At 34.3% G+C, this 19,223-nt stretch overlaps 2 protein-coding genes across 3 annotated transcripts; one reads left to right on the top strand and one right to left on the bottom strand.

Moving 5' to 3' along the window:
- Positions 1-1,657: 1,657 nt before the first annotated feature.
- LOC139902545 (uncharacterized) lies at positions 1,658-6,791 on the top strand. The gene is made up of 3 exons (XM_071885156.1): positions 1,658-1,789; positions 2,395-2,563; positions 5,971-6,791. Exons 1-3 carry the CDS (start codon positions 1,658-1,660, stop codon positions 6,789-6,791), a joined length of 1,122 nt encoding a protein of 373 aa, XP_071741257.1.
- Positions 6,792-7,941: 1,150 nt separating this feature from the next.
- On the bottom strand, positions 7,942-13,451 carry LOC139899227 (protein NRT1/ PTR FAMILY 5.3-like). 2 transcript variants are annotated; one of them, XM_071882049.1, is made up of 5 exons: positions 12,985-13,451; positions 10,467-10,684; positions 9,177-9,748; positions 8,658-8,887; positions 7,942-8,594 (listed from the first exon to the last, which is right to left on the bottom strand). In XM_071882049.1, the coding sequence occupies exons 2-5, from the start codon at positions 10,662-10,664 to the stop codon at positions 8,002-8,004; spliced, it is 1,593 nt and encodes a 530-aa protein (XP_071738150.1). In that variant the 5' UTR covers positions 10,665-10,684; positions 12,985-13,451; the 3' UTR covers positions 7,942-8,001. The 2 variants fall into 2 exon arrangements, with proteins under 2 accessions (XP_071738150.1, XP_071738149.1); XM_071882048.1 differs by having other exon boundaries at positions 7,942-8,887.
- Positions 13,452-19,223: the final 5,772 nt, after the last annotated feature.

The following is a 19,223-nucleotide window of genomic DNA, read 5'->3' as shown; positions in this document are numbered from 1 at the left end:
AACCGAGTTTGGAGTATCATAGTGAAGAAAAATCTCAATTCGTAGAATTGAGGAGTGGATTAAGGAAGATTAGTTAACATCTTCCCGAACCACTATAAATCGTTGTGTTTGTTCTCTCTTCCCTTATCGTTTACTTACAATTTAACATATATTTGTGTTGGTAGCATTATTAGAGAACAAACATTTCAAATCACACTATATCAAGTTCAAGTTCAACAAAACGCTAAAGAAAATTTTTAAAAATCGACTAAGTAACTATTCACCCCCTCTAGTTACTTACATGCTTCATTAAAACGAAGAACAGGCTTGGTATTCGGGTCTGGCCATTGATGGCTAACTCCCCCCAACATGAGCATGGCCTCCGGGTATGGCCGTTGTGGAAACCTAAACTCCCGGATAGCTTCTATACACGCCTTCTCGGCAGCATTCAAATTCGGGGCTCTGTTGGCTCTCTTCTTCACGTCAACTGCCTATTCGCAGAGCCCAACAAACCGCAGCGGCAGCCCCTTGCTATCAACAAAAAAGAAAGACTCCCGCCACTCCTTCAATGACGTGTCCATATCTCCAGTAAAGTTGAATTGCGCTCTCCGTTTGATGGTAAACCATCCAATCTCAGAATTCGAGACGAAAAAGCAGAATCGAAACATACGAACGGTAGGAAGAATATGATAATGATTAAAGTACATCTCCCACATCACCAATTTTTGGTACGCATGGGGCATAGTGCGCAAAAAACTGATACATAAATTCGGAATAAGGCAATCGAAAATTGCCCACACTAATGGTATGGCCATACAAGGTAACCATGCCTGAAGGAAGCTTATGGGCCCTATGGAAAGCATCCGGCACCTTCAATGAATAACGAGTCAAAAACGGGTACTTACGTACCATCTCGTCAAGATACCCATCGCATACATGACTCATTATTCCACTAACATTTACAGAAGGCCTAGAAGAAGTTTCGAGAGCATCTACGCTAGTAGAAGTGGAAGACTGATCCGCCATATGTACAAAAATACAGAAAGAAAAGTAATAAAGAAGAAAGAAATAGAAAAGGTAACCTTTTTCGTAAAAAACTGTTGGTTTTTTGAAGAAGAAACGTTTAGGGCACGAAATCTGTAAAAAGTATAAATATTGGAAAAGGGAAGCTATTTATAGGTTTTAAAGAAGATTGATCCAACAGCTCAAATCAAAAGGTGGATCAACGAAAGCAATGATTAAAATCGCAAAAAGAAATCTCTCGAACGACGTTCCAAAAAGTTGGAAAACGAAAAAAACACAAAAAGGGGGCGTATCTGCAGAAACTGTCTTTTCACGCTGACAAACATTAAATGCACATCCAACCGGAAGCATGGCTTCGTCCTGGAAGTTTGACGACGGTAACCGTTCCGGCTACCACCATCAAACTGGGGGGACTTAATGATACGCATAATGATCCGTCTCAAAAACGACACTAAGTAGCAACCGGCTAGGATCTTATCCGACACCATCCATCCCGGAAGAAGGGTTCTTTCCTAAAACAGCCATCCGGCATCCTCTCAGCAATCTTACCACGCAGGGCAAACGGCTAGTCAGAAGTGTTATATAAAAACCCAGCCCGGACGACATACCTTCCCGGCTAAACTGAAAGTACCGTAATGCCTTAGGCGGGACCAACATGCCACCGGCACCGTCACCACTTCCCGGTTCGGTATTCCAACCCGACATAAGGACACCTTCCCGGGTCAAACACGCCATCCCAGATGAAGTACACTGTCCCGGAACAAACACTCCATCTCGGAACGAGCATGTAAGCAAGTTGCATGCCGCGTCAGCCCACGAATCTAGGAAAGTTTGTTAGGATCTGCTCGATTATTCCCATGAAAAGGACATGTGCCATGTCACCTCTTGGGATTGTAAAAGTTCGTTACAACCATGAAAGGGACATGTACCACGTCATCATTCCCTCCTAACATCTATAAATACGTGAGCAAGATCATCAATCAAACAACACTGGATGCATTAAATGTTACTCTGCCCAAATCAATTGCGATAGCATTACTCCAGTCGTTAAATCAATTCCGGCCGGTGCTCCGATCATCGTCGAAATTAATCCTCACTCTTAGATATTAACTTATTCGATTCCGATCGAATAAGGTTAATTCAATCGATTGTTTTACGCCCTTGGAATCCAGATTCCAAATCGGAGTTCGCACAATTATTGGAGTTTAAACATTCGACTTATTATTTTTTCCAAATCAAGCACTCAAACCCGAAATCTACTCACACTAGACGATTTTGATTTGATCAGTAAGTTTAACTAAATTAATTTAATAAAGGCTTCATTTTTAAGGCGAATTTTTCGAAAGCGTTCGATAGTGTGAATTGGAAATTTTTAACTTCAATGTTGCATAGAATGGGTTTTGGACCGAGATGGATAAAGTGGGTAGATGCGTGTCTCAAATCCGCTTCTATTTCTATTCTTGTGAACGGATCTCAAATTGTTTTTGGGTGAAGTTAATCAAAAGTATTTATGAGCGGGACGGGGGTTTGGGTGGTACATCTCATTGTCGGATCGAGAAGGGTATGTCACCTTGGAAAGATATCATAAAAGTGGGTAAAGATGAAATGTCCCGTTCTTATTGATTAAAAACATTCCATATTAATTGATTTCGTTGCGAGGTTTTGACCTCTATATGAGACGTTTTTCAAAGACTGCATTCATTTTAAAACAAACCATAACCTTTATTTCATCAATAAAGGTTTAAAAAGCTTTACGTAGATTATCAAATAATGATAATCTAAAATATCCTGTTTACACACGACCATTACATAATGGTTTACAATACAAATATGTTACAACAAAATAAGTTTCTTGAATGCAGTTTTTACACAATATCATACAAGCATGGACTCCAAATCTCGTCCGTATTTAAGTATGCGACAGCGGAAGCTCTTAATAATCACCTGAGAATAAACATGCTTAAAACGTCAACAAAAATGTTGGTGAGTTATAGGTTTAACCTATATATATCAAATCATAATAATAGACCACAAGATTTCATATTTCAATACACATCCCATACATAGAGATAAAAGTCATTCATATGGTGAACACCTGGTAACCGACATTAACAATATGCATATATAAGAATATCCCCATCATTCCGGGACACCCTTCGGATATGATATAAATTTCGAAGTACTAAAGCATCCGGTACTTTGGATGGGGTTTGTTAGGCCCAATAGATCTATCTTTAGGATTCGCGTCAATTAGGGTGTCTGTTCCCTAATTCTTAGATTACCAGACTTAATAAAAAGGGGCATATTCGATTTCGATAATTCAACCATAGAATGTAGTTTCACGTACTTGTGTCTATTTTGTAAATCATTTATAAAACCTGCATGTATTCTCATCCCAAAAATATTAGATTTTAAAAGTGGGACTATAACTCACTTTCACAGATTTTTACTTCTTCGGGAAGTAAGACTTGGCCACTGGTTGATTCACGAACCTATAACAATATATACATATATATCAAAGTATGTTCAAAATATATTTACAACACTTTTAATATATTTTGATGTTTTAAGTTTATTAAGTCAGTTGTCCTCGTTAGTAACCTACAACTAGTTGTCCACAGTTGAATGTACAGAAATAAATCGATAAATTTTATCTTGAATCAATCCACGACCCAGTGTATACGTATCTCAGTATTGATCACAACTCAAACTATATATATTTTGGAATCAACCTCCACCCTGTATAGCTAACTCCAACATTCACATATAGAGTGTCTATGGTTGTTCCGAAATATATATAGATGTGTCGACATGATAGGTCGAAACATTGTATACGTGTCTATGGTATCTCAAGATTACATAATATACAATACAAGTTGATTAAGTTATTGTTGGAATAGATTTGTTACCAATTTTCACGTAGCTAAAATGAGAAAAATTATCCAATCTTGTTTTACCCATAACTTCTTCATTTTAAATCCATTTTGAGTGAATCAAATTGCTATGGTTTCATATTGAACTCTATTTTATGAATCAAAACAGAAAAAGTATAGGTTTATAGTCGGAAAAATAAGTTACAAGTCGTTTTTGTAAAGGTAGTCATTTCAGTCGAAAGAACGACGTCTAGATGACCATTTTAGAAAACATACTTCCACTTTGAGTTTAACCATAATTTTTGGATATAGTTTCATGTTCATAATAAAAATCATTTTCCCAGAATAACAAATTTTAAATCAAAGTTTATCATATTTTTTAATTAACTAACCCAAAACAGCCCGCGGTGTTACTACGACGGTGTAAATCCGGTTTTACGGTGTTTTTCGTGTTTCCAGGTTTTAAATCATTAAGTTAGCATATCATATAGATATAGAACATGTGTTTAGTTAATTTTAAAAGTCAAGTTAGAAGGATTAACTTTTGTTTGCGAACAAGTTTAGAATTAACTAAACTATGTTCTAGTGATTACGAGTTTAAACCTTCGAATAAGATAGTTTTATATATATGAATCGAATGATGTTACGAACATCATTACTACCTCAAGTTTAGTAGGTAAACCTACTGGAAGTGACAAGAAATGATCTAGCTTCAAAGGATCTTGGATGGCTTGAAAGTTCTTGAAGTAGGATCATGACACAAAAACAAGTTCAAGTAAGATTTTTACTCGAATTAAGATAGTTTATAGTTATAGAAATTGAATCAAAGTTTGAATATGAATATTACCTTGAATAATAAAGATAACCTACTGTATATAACAAAGGTTTCTTGATCTTAGATGATTACTTGGAATGGATTAGAAAGCTTGGAAGTAAATTAGTAAACTTGAAGGGATTTTTGAAGTGTTCTTGAAGTGTTCTTCCTATGATGATTATAGCTTGATTCTTGAAGTGATTTTTGATGAAGATGATGATTAACTACTGGAAAAATACGTTCATAATAGTGTGTGTGTGTGTTGATAGAGAATTAGAAAGAGAATTGGAAGTGAAATGGAGTGAATGATGAGTGGTAATTGGTGAGTGGTGAGTGGGGTTAAAAGGAGTTCTAGTTAGTTGACTAGCACATGGTAGAAGTTAAAATTGATTAGTCATACATGACATAATCAAGAGTGGAATCCCATGCTAGTTCCTATTGGTATATACTCATTGTAAGTACGTTTTGAAGCTGTGTATAATACGGGTAAGAATACGACTAGAATTCTTGATGAAAGAAAAGAATGGAAAAGTAACTGTAACCATTTTCGTTAAGTATGAGTGTTTTGATATATGTCTTGAAGTCTTCCAAAAGTATTTTAATACATCTAAATACACTACATGTATATACATTTTAACTGAGTCGTTAAGTCATCGTTAGTCGTTACATGTAAGTGTTGTTTTGAAACCTTTAAGTTAACGATCTCAATTAATGTTGTTAACCCATTGTTTATTATATCTAATGAGATGTTAAATTATTATATTATCATGATATTATGATAGATTAATATATCTCAATATGATATATATACATTTAAATGTCGTTACAACGATAATCGTTACATATATGTCTCGTTTCGAAATCCTTAAGTTAGTAGTCTTGTTTATATGTATATAACTCATTGTTAATATACTTATGGAGATACTTACTTATCATAATCTCATGTTAACCATATGTATATCCATATATATATCGTCGTGTCGTTTTTACAAGTTTTAACGTTCGTTAATCGCCGGTCAACTTGGGTGGTCAATTGTCTATATGAAACATATTTCAATTAATCAAGTCTTAACAAGTTTGATTGCTTAACATGTTGGAAACATTTAATCATGTAAATATCAATCTCAATTAATATATATAAACATGGAAAAGTTCGGGTCACTACAAAAGATATGTTAAAATGCGGTTACAATTTTAACAATTCTTTTGTAAGAACTATTGGTGAAGGCAGGGATACACTTTTTTGAAAAGACCATTGGATTGGTGATTGTTGTTTTAAAGAAAAATATCCACGATTATATCGATTAGAAGAGGATAAAGGAGTCACTATTTTCAATCGGGTCAAATGGATTAATGAGGAGCAGCAGATCGAATGGAATTGGAGCCGTGCACTCTTCGGAAGAGCTCTGAATGATGTCCAGAATTTACAGCAAGAAGTCGCGGGTTTGATTCGCAATAACAGCAGCGAGTTTTCGGATGGGTGGTTATGGAAGACTAGTGATGATGGTAATTATTATACTAAAACATTGGCTAACATATTAGGTAGTCAATTACATGGTCAGAATAATAATGCATGCGAAACAAATATGAATAAATTGGCACCTAAATCACTCGGGATTTTCGTGTGGCGTGCAAAACGTAGACGCCTTCCGGTAAGGGTTGAATTAGATAATCGTGGGATAGATCTCCATACGGTCTGTTGTCCAATGTGTGACGATGATGTAGAATCAACAGATCACGCATTAGTCCTTTGCAAGTTTGCGTTTGAAGTTTGGGAAAGCGTTTATCGATGGTGGGGGTTTGGAAATTTTTCAAGCACAAGTATAAACGAATTATTCAACGGAGAAAGTAATAGTATTGTCAGGTCTAAAGCAAGATTTATATGGCAAGCTATGGAGTGGGTATGTGGTTATATAATTTGGAAAAACCGAAACCAAAAAGTTTTTCATAATAATATTCGAACACGGGATACACTACTCAACGACATCCAAATCAAGAGCTTCGAATGGATTTCGAGAAGAGAAAAGAAAGTTAACATCGAGTGGCACCAATGGCTAATAAACCCTTCATCGTATGGCGGCAATCGTAGCGGAGTAGGCTAAGTATAGGATAGTTTTCGTTTGTAAATTGTATATTTCGTTGAGTTATTGTATCCTAAAATGCAATGTAATTATTAAAAGTATATATACAAATTATGGCTTTAAAATATATATATATATATATATATATATATATATATATATATATATATATATATATATATATATATATATATATATATTTGAGAATTATATATGAAGGTAAACTGAGGAGTTTAATAATTATTATTGGTCAATTTTTAGCAATGAATTATTTTGAATGAAAACATTAATAATTAACCAGTATGTACAATTATTGCCCTTATTTAAATCGTGTTAATAATAATTTATATTTATATTTATTTATGAATATACTAACTGTCGTCAACTACCCTGTCGTTATACCTATTGAGGAGTGTGATTAGTATTTTAGTAAATTCTCGTTTTTTTTTTAGTGTTGATGTTGACGTTAACATACGTCATTGCTATTTGTTTTAACAATTTTTTGGGTTTAGGGTATTGAGCAAAACTATTTCCAAAAGTAACTCACGACTCATTATTTGCTCGTCTATAAGTAACATTAGTATGCGATTGCCATTGACATTTAATTGCATGCACGATTACATAAAACGGTGACCTAACCTTTAACCTCTAATTTTTCACAAAATAAAGTTTACAATATTAGGTAGTTATTAAAATGGACTAATCAAAATTTAAGTTTGTCTTTTTTGTCTCTCTCGCTTTTCTCTTCTTATACTAGCGGTAAAGTCATTTTGTCGATGTCTTATTGCAAATTTTTAGTGGCTAAAGCATTTCTGTTAATCTTATGGTTCCTTTGACCAAGTCTAACATTACTATAAATTGCTTTGCTATATATATATATATATATATATATATATATATATATATATATATATATATATATATATATATATATATATATATATATATATATATATATATGATGCAACAAAGTCCAAACTATACTCTTGACTGAAAGAGTAAATTAAGGAAAAAAGTTATGTTGGCATTTCAACATTGTAATGTTAATAATGCTAACACTATTATTAAGAACAAACCATGAATAGTCTTAGATAAACTGAAATTTTAACTTAAGTATTGAAGGTTCATATTAAAATATAAAAACATATATAGAAAATAAAATATAGCAGTTATACAAAAACATAAAACACAACAGTTGGCCCCAAAGTAAAAAAAATATTAGTAATACAGTTTAATCATGATCCTGCAAGATACGATTCTTCTGTGTGAACTTGCTATTATCTTCTTTTTCAAATGTTGGTTCACTTTCATTAACTTCAGCGTTGTAGTCAAAGTTTTGCGCAACAATAAGGAAGAAAACAAGGTTCACAAAGCTCAAAACCGCTAAAAATACGTAATAATAATCAAGGTGAGATACATTAAGGTCGTTTTGGATCCAACCACCGTGTCCATTCTTCTTTGTAACATTAGCTATAGTGGATAAAATAGAACTACTAAGAAAATACCCGACACCAAGACTTATCGCAGCATAAGCTGCCCCAAGACTTTTCATTCCTTCGGGTGCTTGATCATAGAAAAACTCTAACTTCGCAACTTCTACGAAACAAGAGGCAATGCCCATCAACGCAAATTGAGGAAGGAGAGTGAATATGCTTAGAGGCACAATTTGCCCCTTTCTAACTATGTCATGATCTCTAGCAACACCCAATCGCCGCCTTTCAACAAAACTAGCAATGACTATGGTAATGATATGGAGAACTATTCCAATTCCAATTCTTTGTAACATTGTGATACCTCTTGGGTTCTTTGTGTACTTTCGAATAACTGGAACAAATAAACGATCATAAACTACAATGCTAATGAGCAAGAAGATTGTGAAAAACACACCTAGAGAAGCAGGGGGTATCTCAAAATGCGGTCCCATTGACCGATCCAAGGTGGTGCCTTGTTTGATGAAAAGTGTTTGAGTTTGGGGAAAAAATGTGCTTGTGATGAAAGTTGCACATAAGACTGGGATCATTTTAACCATTTGTTTCGTTTGTTCAACTTGTGTCACTGTACATAACCTCCATTGAGAAGCCGGTTCTTTGATTTTCACGGCAGCTTTGTCGAGAAACCTATATGTAACAAAGATTCATAGGATTAGAAGTCATGTAGAAACATAAACGGATAAAAATTTTCATGTTCAGGTTACTTGAAATTCTTTTCTCGGATGTACACTGCCTAACCGGGTTATCCCGTGATAGTTTTCAACCCTTTTTTTGACCACCTGAACGTATGCTGCTAGTGAGGTTCTAACATGAGACCTCTTGTGATGAAATAAAGATGCCAACTACTAGACTATCTTGGGATGTCCTCACGTAGATAAATATATAGTGAAAACATATATATAAATAACTTAATTACCTTAGTGAAGATGAACGGTGAATTCTAAACTTCTCGGGACTAGGATTATCGACTAAAGTCAACTCATAAAGCTCTTTAGAGTCAACGGGCACTTCGACATTCCAATTTCTTACACTAGCTACTAGTACTTTAGCCATTTTAGTAAACGGGCTTTCTCCCTTTGGCTTGTGCCTATAAGTTGGCGTTCCAATTGCAAACATTATTATGGCCACCAGTAAACCTAGTGTGGGGACACCATAGCCTAATCCCCAACCCACATTATCTTGAATATACACTAAAAAAGTATTTGTGAAAAGAGTGCCAAAAAAGAGGGCAAACATCCACCAATTGAACAAAGTGAGTTTATGGGCCCTTTCTTTGGGCTCATAATCGTCAAACTGGTCCGCACCAAATGTGGAGATGTTTGGCTTGGTTCCACCTATCCCAATGGCAATCATGTAGAGTGCACAGTAGAATATACCGAGTTGGAACGAAGAAGCCCTTTTATCACAATCTAGGTAACTCACATCTTTGCCACATGAAGGTGGCCTTAAGGATGGTAGTGAGACCACAAGAGTCAACAAGCACATACCCTATCAGATAAGGAAACATAAGTTGTTAGTAAGACCACTCTATCATAACTAACATAACTTTCTAGCTATTACTCCGTACAACAATGTCACATCAACACTACACACTATAATTAACTCATAACACTATATCAAAGTTACATACAAAGAGTACAACAAACCAAACAAAAGGTACACTGAACAAAAACACAAACCTCCAATCATTATAGATATCTCAACCATACGGACTCCCTAATTGGAAGGAATAATGAGAGAGTGTATGGCGGAGCCATCACAGTCTTGGTGCCTTTGAAGTTAATATTAAGGCGGAATGATAAATGGTCTATGGCAATATGCTATCTCAACCATATGGACCTCCAAAGAAGAAGACCCATGGCCAATACAAATAGGCTTGATGCCAAAAAGATTTATGTTAATGATGGCCGATAAGTATATAGGTAAAATGGAAAGCTATTTTTATAAATGACATTAGTTCATATTTTGACATCGTGAGGCAACTTTTTCCTTTTGTTGTTGTTAATTTGAGTGATGTCTAAAATAACAACAAGATCTGGGCATGCATAAGCTGAAAAGATTAACAACAGTCACGATGTTGAATATTTACTATAAATGATAAATAATATTAATCAGAATAGTAACTAATTAAATCGAGTAACTAATTAAATCGAACGCTAAGGCATAACATATGAAGAATTTTTCAAATATGGTATAGAATTTTTACCGCAAAATAAATCACAGAAGAAATCATAAACGTCCAATATCGCCCTAAGTAGGTGTCAGCAACATATGCACCCAAAAGAGGAGTCAACCACGAAGTTCCGGCCCAATTTGTGACATTGTTCGAGGACTTTACAGTGCCTTGGTGCAATTCCCTTGTTAAGTACGATACCAAATTTACTGCAATTCCATAGTATGACATTCTTTCACACACTTCATATCCTGCAAGTTCCAAAGGATTGAAATTAATAATATTGTTTATAGCTTTATTAATTATTGTGTGGTGAAAGAAGGGGAATAGGGATGAGCAAAAATTCCGAAAAATCAAAATCGAACCGGTACCGTACCGGTACCGGTACCGAAATCGGTACCGATAGGGATTCGGTATCGGTTTCGGTTCTTGATTTTGGGTAAATTCGGTTTCCGTACAATCGGGATCGGTACCGGTTCGGTACGGGGAAACCGAATTTTATACCGAAATTTTCATCCGTTTTTTTTTTAATAAGAGAGATATATAAGTATATAACAGATATACATAGGGAGTACATATATAACATAAGTTCACTTTAATATATATACTTACAGTATATATATAACATGTTCATTTTAATATATATATATATATATATACCGGAATTTGATGATTCTTAGTTGTGAACGGAGGCAGCGTCTACGATGGATTATCAATCGTAAATTGGTGCCTCTACATATAACGACACAATTGGCATTGAACTTAATCATCCTTTTATAATAGTGTGGCTAGCTATCATTAAATCAATAAAACTTAATGGTTCTATATAAAAACTTAAATTTACATGTAATGTGTTTGTACAATAGCTCAAAATCTGTATTAGCTACCATTAAACTTAAACTTAAACTTAAACTTAAACTTAAACTTAAACTTAAACTTAAACATACCACCCTCATTAGCTATTATTTTATCTACAGCTCAAGATTGTACATCAAAAGCAAGATGTATATATAATACGAATGCTCAATGCCGAAACAAGATTGTACAATATCTAAGGACAAACAAGATTGTATAACAAAAGCAAATGAAAAGTAAATGAAAAAATCATTTTTCGGTACCATGAGGTAAAATACCGAAAATACCGAACCGGTACCGTTTTCGGTATTCGGTACGGTATTCGGTTCTCGCTTTTCTTTATTTTCGGTATCGGAATTTTCGGTTTCAGTACGATATGGTACCTGTACCGATCTCATCCCTAAAGGGGAATTTAAATTGAAAAGATCAGAATATAGAGATCTACACATACAACTAGATACAATTAGTGATATATACCACCGTCTGACTAACTAGACCTTACAATCTATTCACTTCAATTTTTAACTAGACCATAATACGTAAGCATAAACATTGATCAATTGCACCAACAATCCAATGAAAACAACCAATGTAAACTATACAAGCATATACATCTATCGAACAAGCTAATATAAGAAACACCCGAATCCATAACCTCGAATAACTACCATCACCAAAATCGGTTTTCATCCGTAATGAAGATCCAAGACCAACAGCTAACCAATCGCAAACCTCAACTAAACTCGAAAAAGGGTCACCCGAAAGGCTGAACACTTAATAACCTCTTTTTTTTAAAATATTGCATACGACATTCATTTTTGCCTTAAACGACACACTTCTTCGCGTCTTTTAGTATATATAAGTAATAAGTAATAATTAGATTTACATTACTTTGGGTTGAAAAAAACTTTTTTTTATTATTTTCTTTATAGCCTGAACATGAAGATAAAATGGTGAACTTTACGAATTGATAGTCTTGCTACCTCGATTAAAGAGATCAAGCTTTACCACTGTTTGTGGCTAAACTAGCATGTTGAGTCTAAAAATATGATGTGCATTGTAGTTGTTAAGATGTTGTAATGAGGTCATGTATGAACTATAAATACATCATCCTCACTTAGAATTCATAACCTCTTCCCCTCATTTTACATCAACTCCCTCACACACACACTCACCAATTCTCTCAATCCCTAACACATGTAAGCTTCAATCTTGGCACTTAGTTGAATAAAGTTCTGAATTCATCATCTTATCATCATCTATTCATATACATACATATACTTACAGCATATACGTATACATATATACTCTAATATATCACATATCATCACTTGAACACGAATTGAAACGAATTTATGGATTAACACTTGGTATCAGAGCGTAAGTAGCTAGACTACAACGATCCAGATCAAATTTGTGTTCAAAATCAATCGAAAATCAGATTTCAAACTTTTCACTTTTTGAACTGTTTTTGGCGGTTTCATATTTTAAAGTGATTTGATGAATTCTGTAAATGTAGATAGTTTTATCATCATCAAGTGGATGTTCGTTCCAATTTTCAGAAGCTAAATCGTTAAATCGAGTTCTAATTTAGAATTTTTCAGTCCGAAAAAGTTAGGTTTCAAATTGAACTCGTTTTGATCGATTCAGTGCGTTATTTGAAAAACTGTAATTAAAGAAGTGTTAGGAAACTTACAACGAAGCTTTCTGCAATTTTTTAGAGTCTAAATCGAAGATTTTGAGCTCAACCGCCGTAGCACCACCGTTAACCACCTCCTTCCGGTCACCGGAATCTGAACAAACTTCATCCTCACTTAGAACACCATCGGTCGAGTGTGTCACCCTCTATCGACCGTTTGTCATCCTCAACCGACCGTTTGTCATCACAACCAACCGATTGGCAATATTCCATCGACCGAGTGTCTATTTTACTAAATTTAACAAAAAGCAACGTTACTCTGCCCAATTTTTTTGTAAGACACAAGCTCATAACAATCAACAGAGGTCATAACTTCAAGTAATTGCAGTAATTCGACTCTTTGAAACAAAAATAAAGTTAGGGTTCGTACGTTTTGGTTTTAGGAAAGTAAAACGAATTAAAAAAGGGGGTTTTAGAAGGTGTTTGAACGTATATGAAACAAACAAACAAATCAAATCAATAGGTCTCTGGTTCAGAACGATTTAAATGGAAAGTTGAGCTTATGATTTGAGTTGGTGAAATAAACTGGATATCGTGGTTTATGATTTTGGGAAGAAAGGGGATATCAGAATCGAGGTTAAAAAGAATTAAATTTGGCATTCTTTCAAGTGTTAACAAGCAAGAGAGGAGTGGTGGTGATTGTTTATGCCAAAACCAAAAGATTAAGGTTCAAACCCTAGATTTGGAATTTTTTTTTTTTTTCTGTACACAGATTCTACTTGTTGGATCAGCTCATTTACCAGCCCAAGATCAGGACAACCCCAAATTTGTGGGCTGTTACAGTTTAGTTGAGCTCACAATGGCCCAAAGTAGAGTGGACCTCATCAACACAAAGTCAAGTGTCAAAGCTCATCCGATTAAGCCCATCAAAAATCAATAACCCAAGTTTATAACAAATTCATTTCTTTAAAGAGGTTTACTCAAGCCCAATTTTGAATTAAGCTCACTGATCCAACAAGAGTTCATTGTTCTAGTTAATTTTTTTAACGGAAACAAATATGATTAACAATTCTTGTTAAAATTTCTTAAGAAATTTTCTGAAGGTCGGTTTTCTTGCAACGAATTCAAATGTCGAGTATTTCTTCTGTTGTACCACCGAAACCAGATTTAATTTAACGTTTTAACCATCGAGACAAAAGATGTTCTTGTTGTTACAATACTCCGACACCGTGTGCACTTATCATTTACGAGCAAGCAACACACGCTACCATTCTTGAGTCCATAGCTTTATTAATGACTCCGGGGGAACCGTCTTCTTCAGATATAGCTGCTCATTATCAATATAGTTGCTCGTGCCATAATAGGGGTAAACGTTCGAATTGTATTTTCGTACAAAATAACCTTCATCAAAAGCTTCAAACACAGCTTCAACTGATGAGAGAACAGTCTTCCGATCTAACGAAAGCATCAAACGATTCGGAACTGAAAGAGAAAATATGTAAACTAGAAGATGAATTCAGAATTCAAAAGACATCCTCGGCAGACATTTACATGTTGCAAGCTCAAATCAACGAATTGGATTCACTTCTTTTAAACCACAAACCAGAGAATGAAATGCTTTAAAGAAAAGTGGCTACTCTTCAAACTGATTTACAAAGTCAAACAAAGACTTACAATGAAAAATTTGAGACCTCCGCTCACATCATTCAAGATCTTCATTCGCAGATTAATGAAAAACAAAAGCTTTCAAAGGAAAATCGCCATCTCAAGTCCGAACGTGCGCTTGATTTTAAGACTGTTGGTTAATGAACTAAACGACAAAGTTAAGTATGATGATTAACCAAAAAATATGTTTTGATGATGACACATACATATGCATAAGTGATTACTGACATCTTAACATAAAACACGCAAGGTCACTAATCCATACTTTATCTTGCAAATGACCAAGTCAAACATATCTTAAAGAATAGAATTAAAGATCAGCAAAATACAAGGTTAAGGTACGGTCGACCGCATAGCCAGCCGTAGAACCCCAAACTGAATTGCAACACAGTTTTATGAAAACAAGTTGTACGGTCGCCACCACGGTCAACCGCAGTGTGACCGCAGTTTTCTCTGTCACCACTTTTGACCAAATTAAGTTTGACTAGTTCCCGACATCTATAATTCATGAAACCTTTCTCAACATGCTAGAATATGTGCCTTCTCCATACTCAATTGAGTTTTGGTCATAAAAAGACTAATCATGGTTATTTATGCCTAATGACATCTTAATGACAAATTAACTAAGATTAGGCATAACACATAAGTGTTAAACAACAACTTGTGATCTTAAATCTTATCTAGACATCCTTAGTATGATCATCAAGTACCAACACACTTAAGCCAATGTCACTAGAATAATAAATATTATTAAAGATGACTTAGTGATTAATTAAGGCTAAATGAAAAACAATGCTTTCAAGTATAACTAGTAAAGACTTGTAATCCTAAAATACACTTAGATACATTTAGGATGGTCACCAAGTCCCAACTAGAAATTACTCTTCCCTTGTGCATGTGTTGGACATTAATGTGTTCTTACACATTAATCATGCAATATGTTATATTGCAAGTAAGCTTGCTAAAAGCTTAAATTATAAGTTGTGCAAATATCTATATGATTGATCTTAGAGTATCTATTTCTTGCTATGTGTGAGTATTACTTGCTACTTGCTAATATGTTTAATACTCATAAATTTGTCAACTTAATTAATATGCTTGCTATGTGCTTACTAGTTAGAATACTAGGATTCAAGTAACTAGCATACTCCGATAAATTAAGTATAAAACGATTCGTAATGGAATTATGATCAATTATTTATTTGGTCTTGTCTAAGTAACAAATTGTAATTACTTATTCAAGTATGACTTAACTTTGATGTCTCTACACACTTAATGATTATCTTAGAAAGACATCATTCAATTAATCTCTACCTAATCTTAAAATGAACATGACTTGTGATTAATTGAAACTAGGAAGTTAATGACATATTGACTAGTCTTTAGAATTGAACCAAATGCATTAATGTGACTAACTAAGTCTTGACCAAACTGAGATTTTCCAAAATATCAATCAAGACACTTCTCCAAGAATGTTGGGTTTACCACTATTGGAGTGTTATGTCACTTTCACTCAATAAGACCAAATCTCACACACTTAATGCATATAGTACTTGTATAGGATGTTGAGTTTCTTTTGTAGGTGGTAGATGGAGTAAAGGTGCCAAAATGTGGTGTTCAAATTTGAGTCAAACGGCTACGCAACGGATACACATTTTGGACAGGAGCACGCACGGTAGAACCATGGTCGACCGTGCTGGTAACCGTGTGTCAACGGCTATTTTTTGAATCCTACTATAAAAGGCAAGCATTGAAGAGCATTTGAAGCTGACCTTCTTGCATATTTCAAAAGCTTATTTCCAGAGATCACAAGGGTTCTAATTACTACTCAAATGTGATCAAGCAAGAGAAGATTCTATGATCTTATAGATATAGAATTTGGTTGTTGTAAACTTATTAATCAAAATCATTAATCTTGTGAGTTTACTTAGTGTAATGTATGTCCTAGTATTGTCTTAGGATCATATTTGCAAAGTGTATGTCTTGTAACTTCTATTAGTAGAAGCATAGTCTAGCTTAGTGATCTACTTCCTTAAAGGGACTTATGAAGTTGATTAATCTTACTTGGAGATTAATACTTGTCCAAGGTGAAGACAAGTTGATCTAGGTTGGAGTTGATCTTTCAAAGGGATAGAAAGATTAGGTTTGTTGTCTACCAAAGAAGTTGAAGACTTGTAAATCGGATCTCCACCGGGTTTGGAGAAAAGTGCTTAGTGAAGCAAGAAATCCCGATTAGTGTAATCGGGGAGTAGATTAAGGTGCATTAGTTAACATCCACCTGAATCACTATAAATCCTTGTGTCTATGTTCTTTACATTACTTTATTCATCATTTTGAACATATACACTACACACATCAAGTTTGAGTTGAATTGGTTGATCATAGTTAATCGAATTTGGTGATCAATCGAAAAATTATCAAAAACGTATTAAGTAACTATTCACCCCCTCTAGTTACTTACAAAGACCATTCTGCAACTTCGAACTGATGTTGATCATGCCCAGACTATTAATCGAAAATCAACTTAAGACTTCAACAAACGCATTTCGGATTTACAACATGAGTTAGATGTTAAATCGACACCAAATCCAAAACCAACAATGTTGTCAATGGGTATACAAGTTGAAATCCCCATTTGTGCCAAGCCACGTCCTTCGGAATTCCAACATTCTTCTTTTACGGCTGAGAAGGACGCTCATTCACCTGAAATCCCCAAGGTTTCCAAACCTCACAAATCCGTTTCTCACGGATATCGAGTTTACTCCAATTAACAAACTAAAAGAAATCCACCGTTTTTGGAACCAACTTATGGGCAAAATGGAGAAATCACCGGATTTCGTGATCAATACGGCGGTTTGCTCATACACAAAAGCAACCAAACAACAAAGAAACCAAATCAAGTTCAAAGAAACCAAATCAAATTCAAGCTAAATCTCCAAACCCCTCTCGATTGAATACAGAATCTGAACAAAGCACACCAAGGGGGAGAAAGTCATTTGAAACAAAGTATGGTGTGCATTGTAATCAAGACCTAGCCAACAACTTCGTCAATAACTAACAACAAAACCAGCAACGAAGAATCTTCCAACAGAAGAAGTTTCCTCGTTTCATGTCAACAAACAACTATGCCTATTCCAAGGGGGAGAGTTCAAATAAATCAATGAAATCCTCGGCTTATTTCAAGAGGGAGAATTCAAGATTTAAAAGCGATTTCCCAGAGTTCAAGACTTCAAAGGTCATCAACCACAACGCACATCAAGGGGGAGAATGTTAAATCTAAAAATATGATGTGCATTGCGGTTGTTAAGATGTTGTAATGTGGTGATGTATGAACTATAAATACATCATCCTCACTTAGAATTCATAACCTCTTCCCCTCATTTTACATCAACTCTCTCACACACACACTCACCAATTCTCTCAATTCCTAACACATGTAACCTTCAATCTTGGCACTTAGTTGAATAAAGTTCTGAATTCATCATCTTATCATCATCTATATTCATATACATACATATACTTACAGCATATATGTATACATATATGCTCTGATATATCACAGATGATCACTTGAACACGAATTGAAACGAATTTATGGATCAACAAAGCATGACTGTCTTACTAATTTTGAAGACCATGTTCGAGATATATAATTGGCTGTTATAGAAATCAAACTATTATATACACATAATAATTTAATACTAGTTAAAGTACTGATTGTGGCTAAACTAGCATGACCGTCTTACTAATTTTGAAGACCATGTTCGAGATATATAATTGGCTGTTATAGAAATCAAACTATTATATACACATAATTATTTAATACTACTTAAAGTAATAAAAAAATGCATCAAAATATATTCTCAAATAATTGTCATCTCATTATATATAAAATATGGCATTCCTAACATATTTTGAAGCAAGTCTTTGAAACTCTTTATACCCAATTCATACTCTCAAATATATCATAATCAATAGTTATCACCATCAATTCGTTACAACTGTTAATTAAACTATTAAATGATCATTGGAGACGTGTACATATATAAGTTAAAACTTAATGTATCTTCATGTAACGGGATTTGTGCACATATCTTTTGTGTATTCATGATCTTTGAGTTTTGAGTTGGTTTTCAACTTTTCTTTTAATTTTGAAAAACTGTTTTAGAATGTATGTATTTTTTCGTTTCAGCATTAAAAGAACAATATATGAGTCATTCAAAATTTTGAGCCCTTTTAAAAATTTTGGGCATGTGTGATTAACCATACTCGTATACACCCTTTAAAATGCTCATGTAAACTAATATGAATGTTGACACTATAAATTACTCCGTATAAATTTTGATAAACAATTGATAATTGTACACATGTATACAATATAAAATCATATGATTATAGTGGAATTATCAAAACTTACGGTAAAATATCAGAACTAGTATATATAATCGACTTAAAGAAGTTAAGAGTACAACACTCACCTAGCATGAAGTAACACGCTCTCCATCGTCCAGTAGTTGATCTTAAGACAGGTCTACCCTTAAGATCAGTAGTTCCATCTTGTGTAAAATTTTGTCCATTTCCCTTCTCATATTCCATTAATTAATCTGTCACACCAAAATGACAAAATATGT

This window comes from Rutidosis leptorrhynchoides, chromosome 3, assembly GCF_046630445.1.
Source record: "Rutidosis leptorrhynchoides isolate AG116_Rl617_1_P2 chromosome 3, CSIRO_AGI_Rlap_v1, whole genome shotgun sequence".
Lineage (NCBI taxonomy): Eukaryota > Viridiplantae > Streptophyta > Magnoliopsida > Asterales > Asteraceae > Rutidosis > Rutidosis leptorrhynchoides.
Note: the sequence above shows the minus strand (reverse complement) of the source record. Positions and strands in the feature narration are given on the sequence as shown.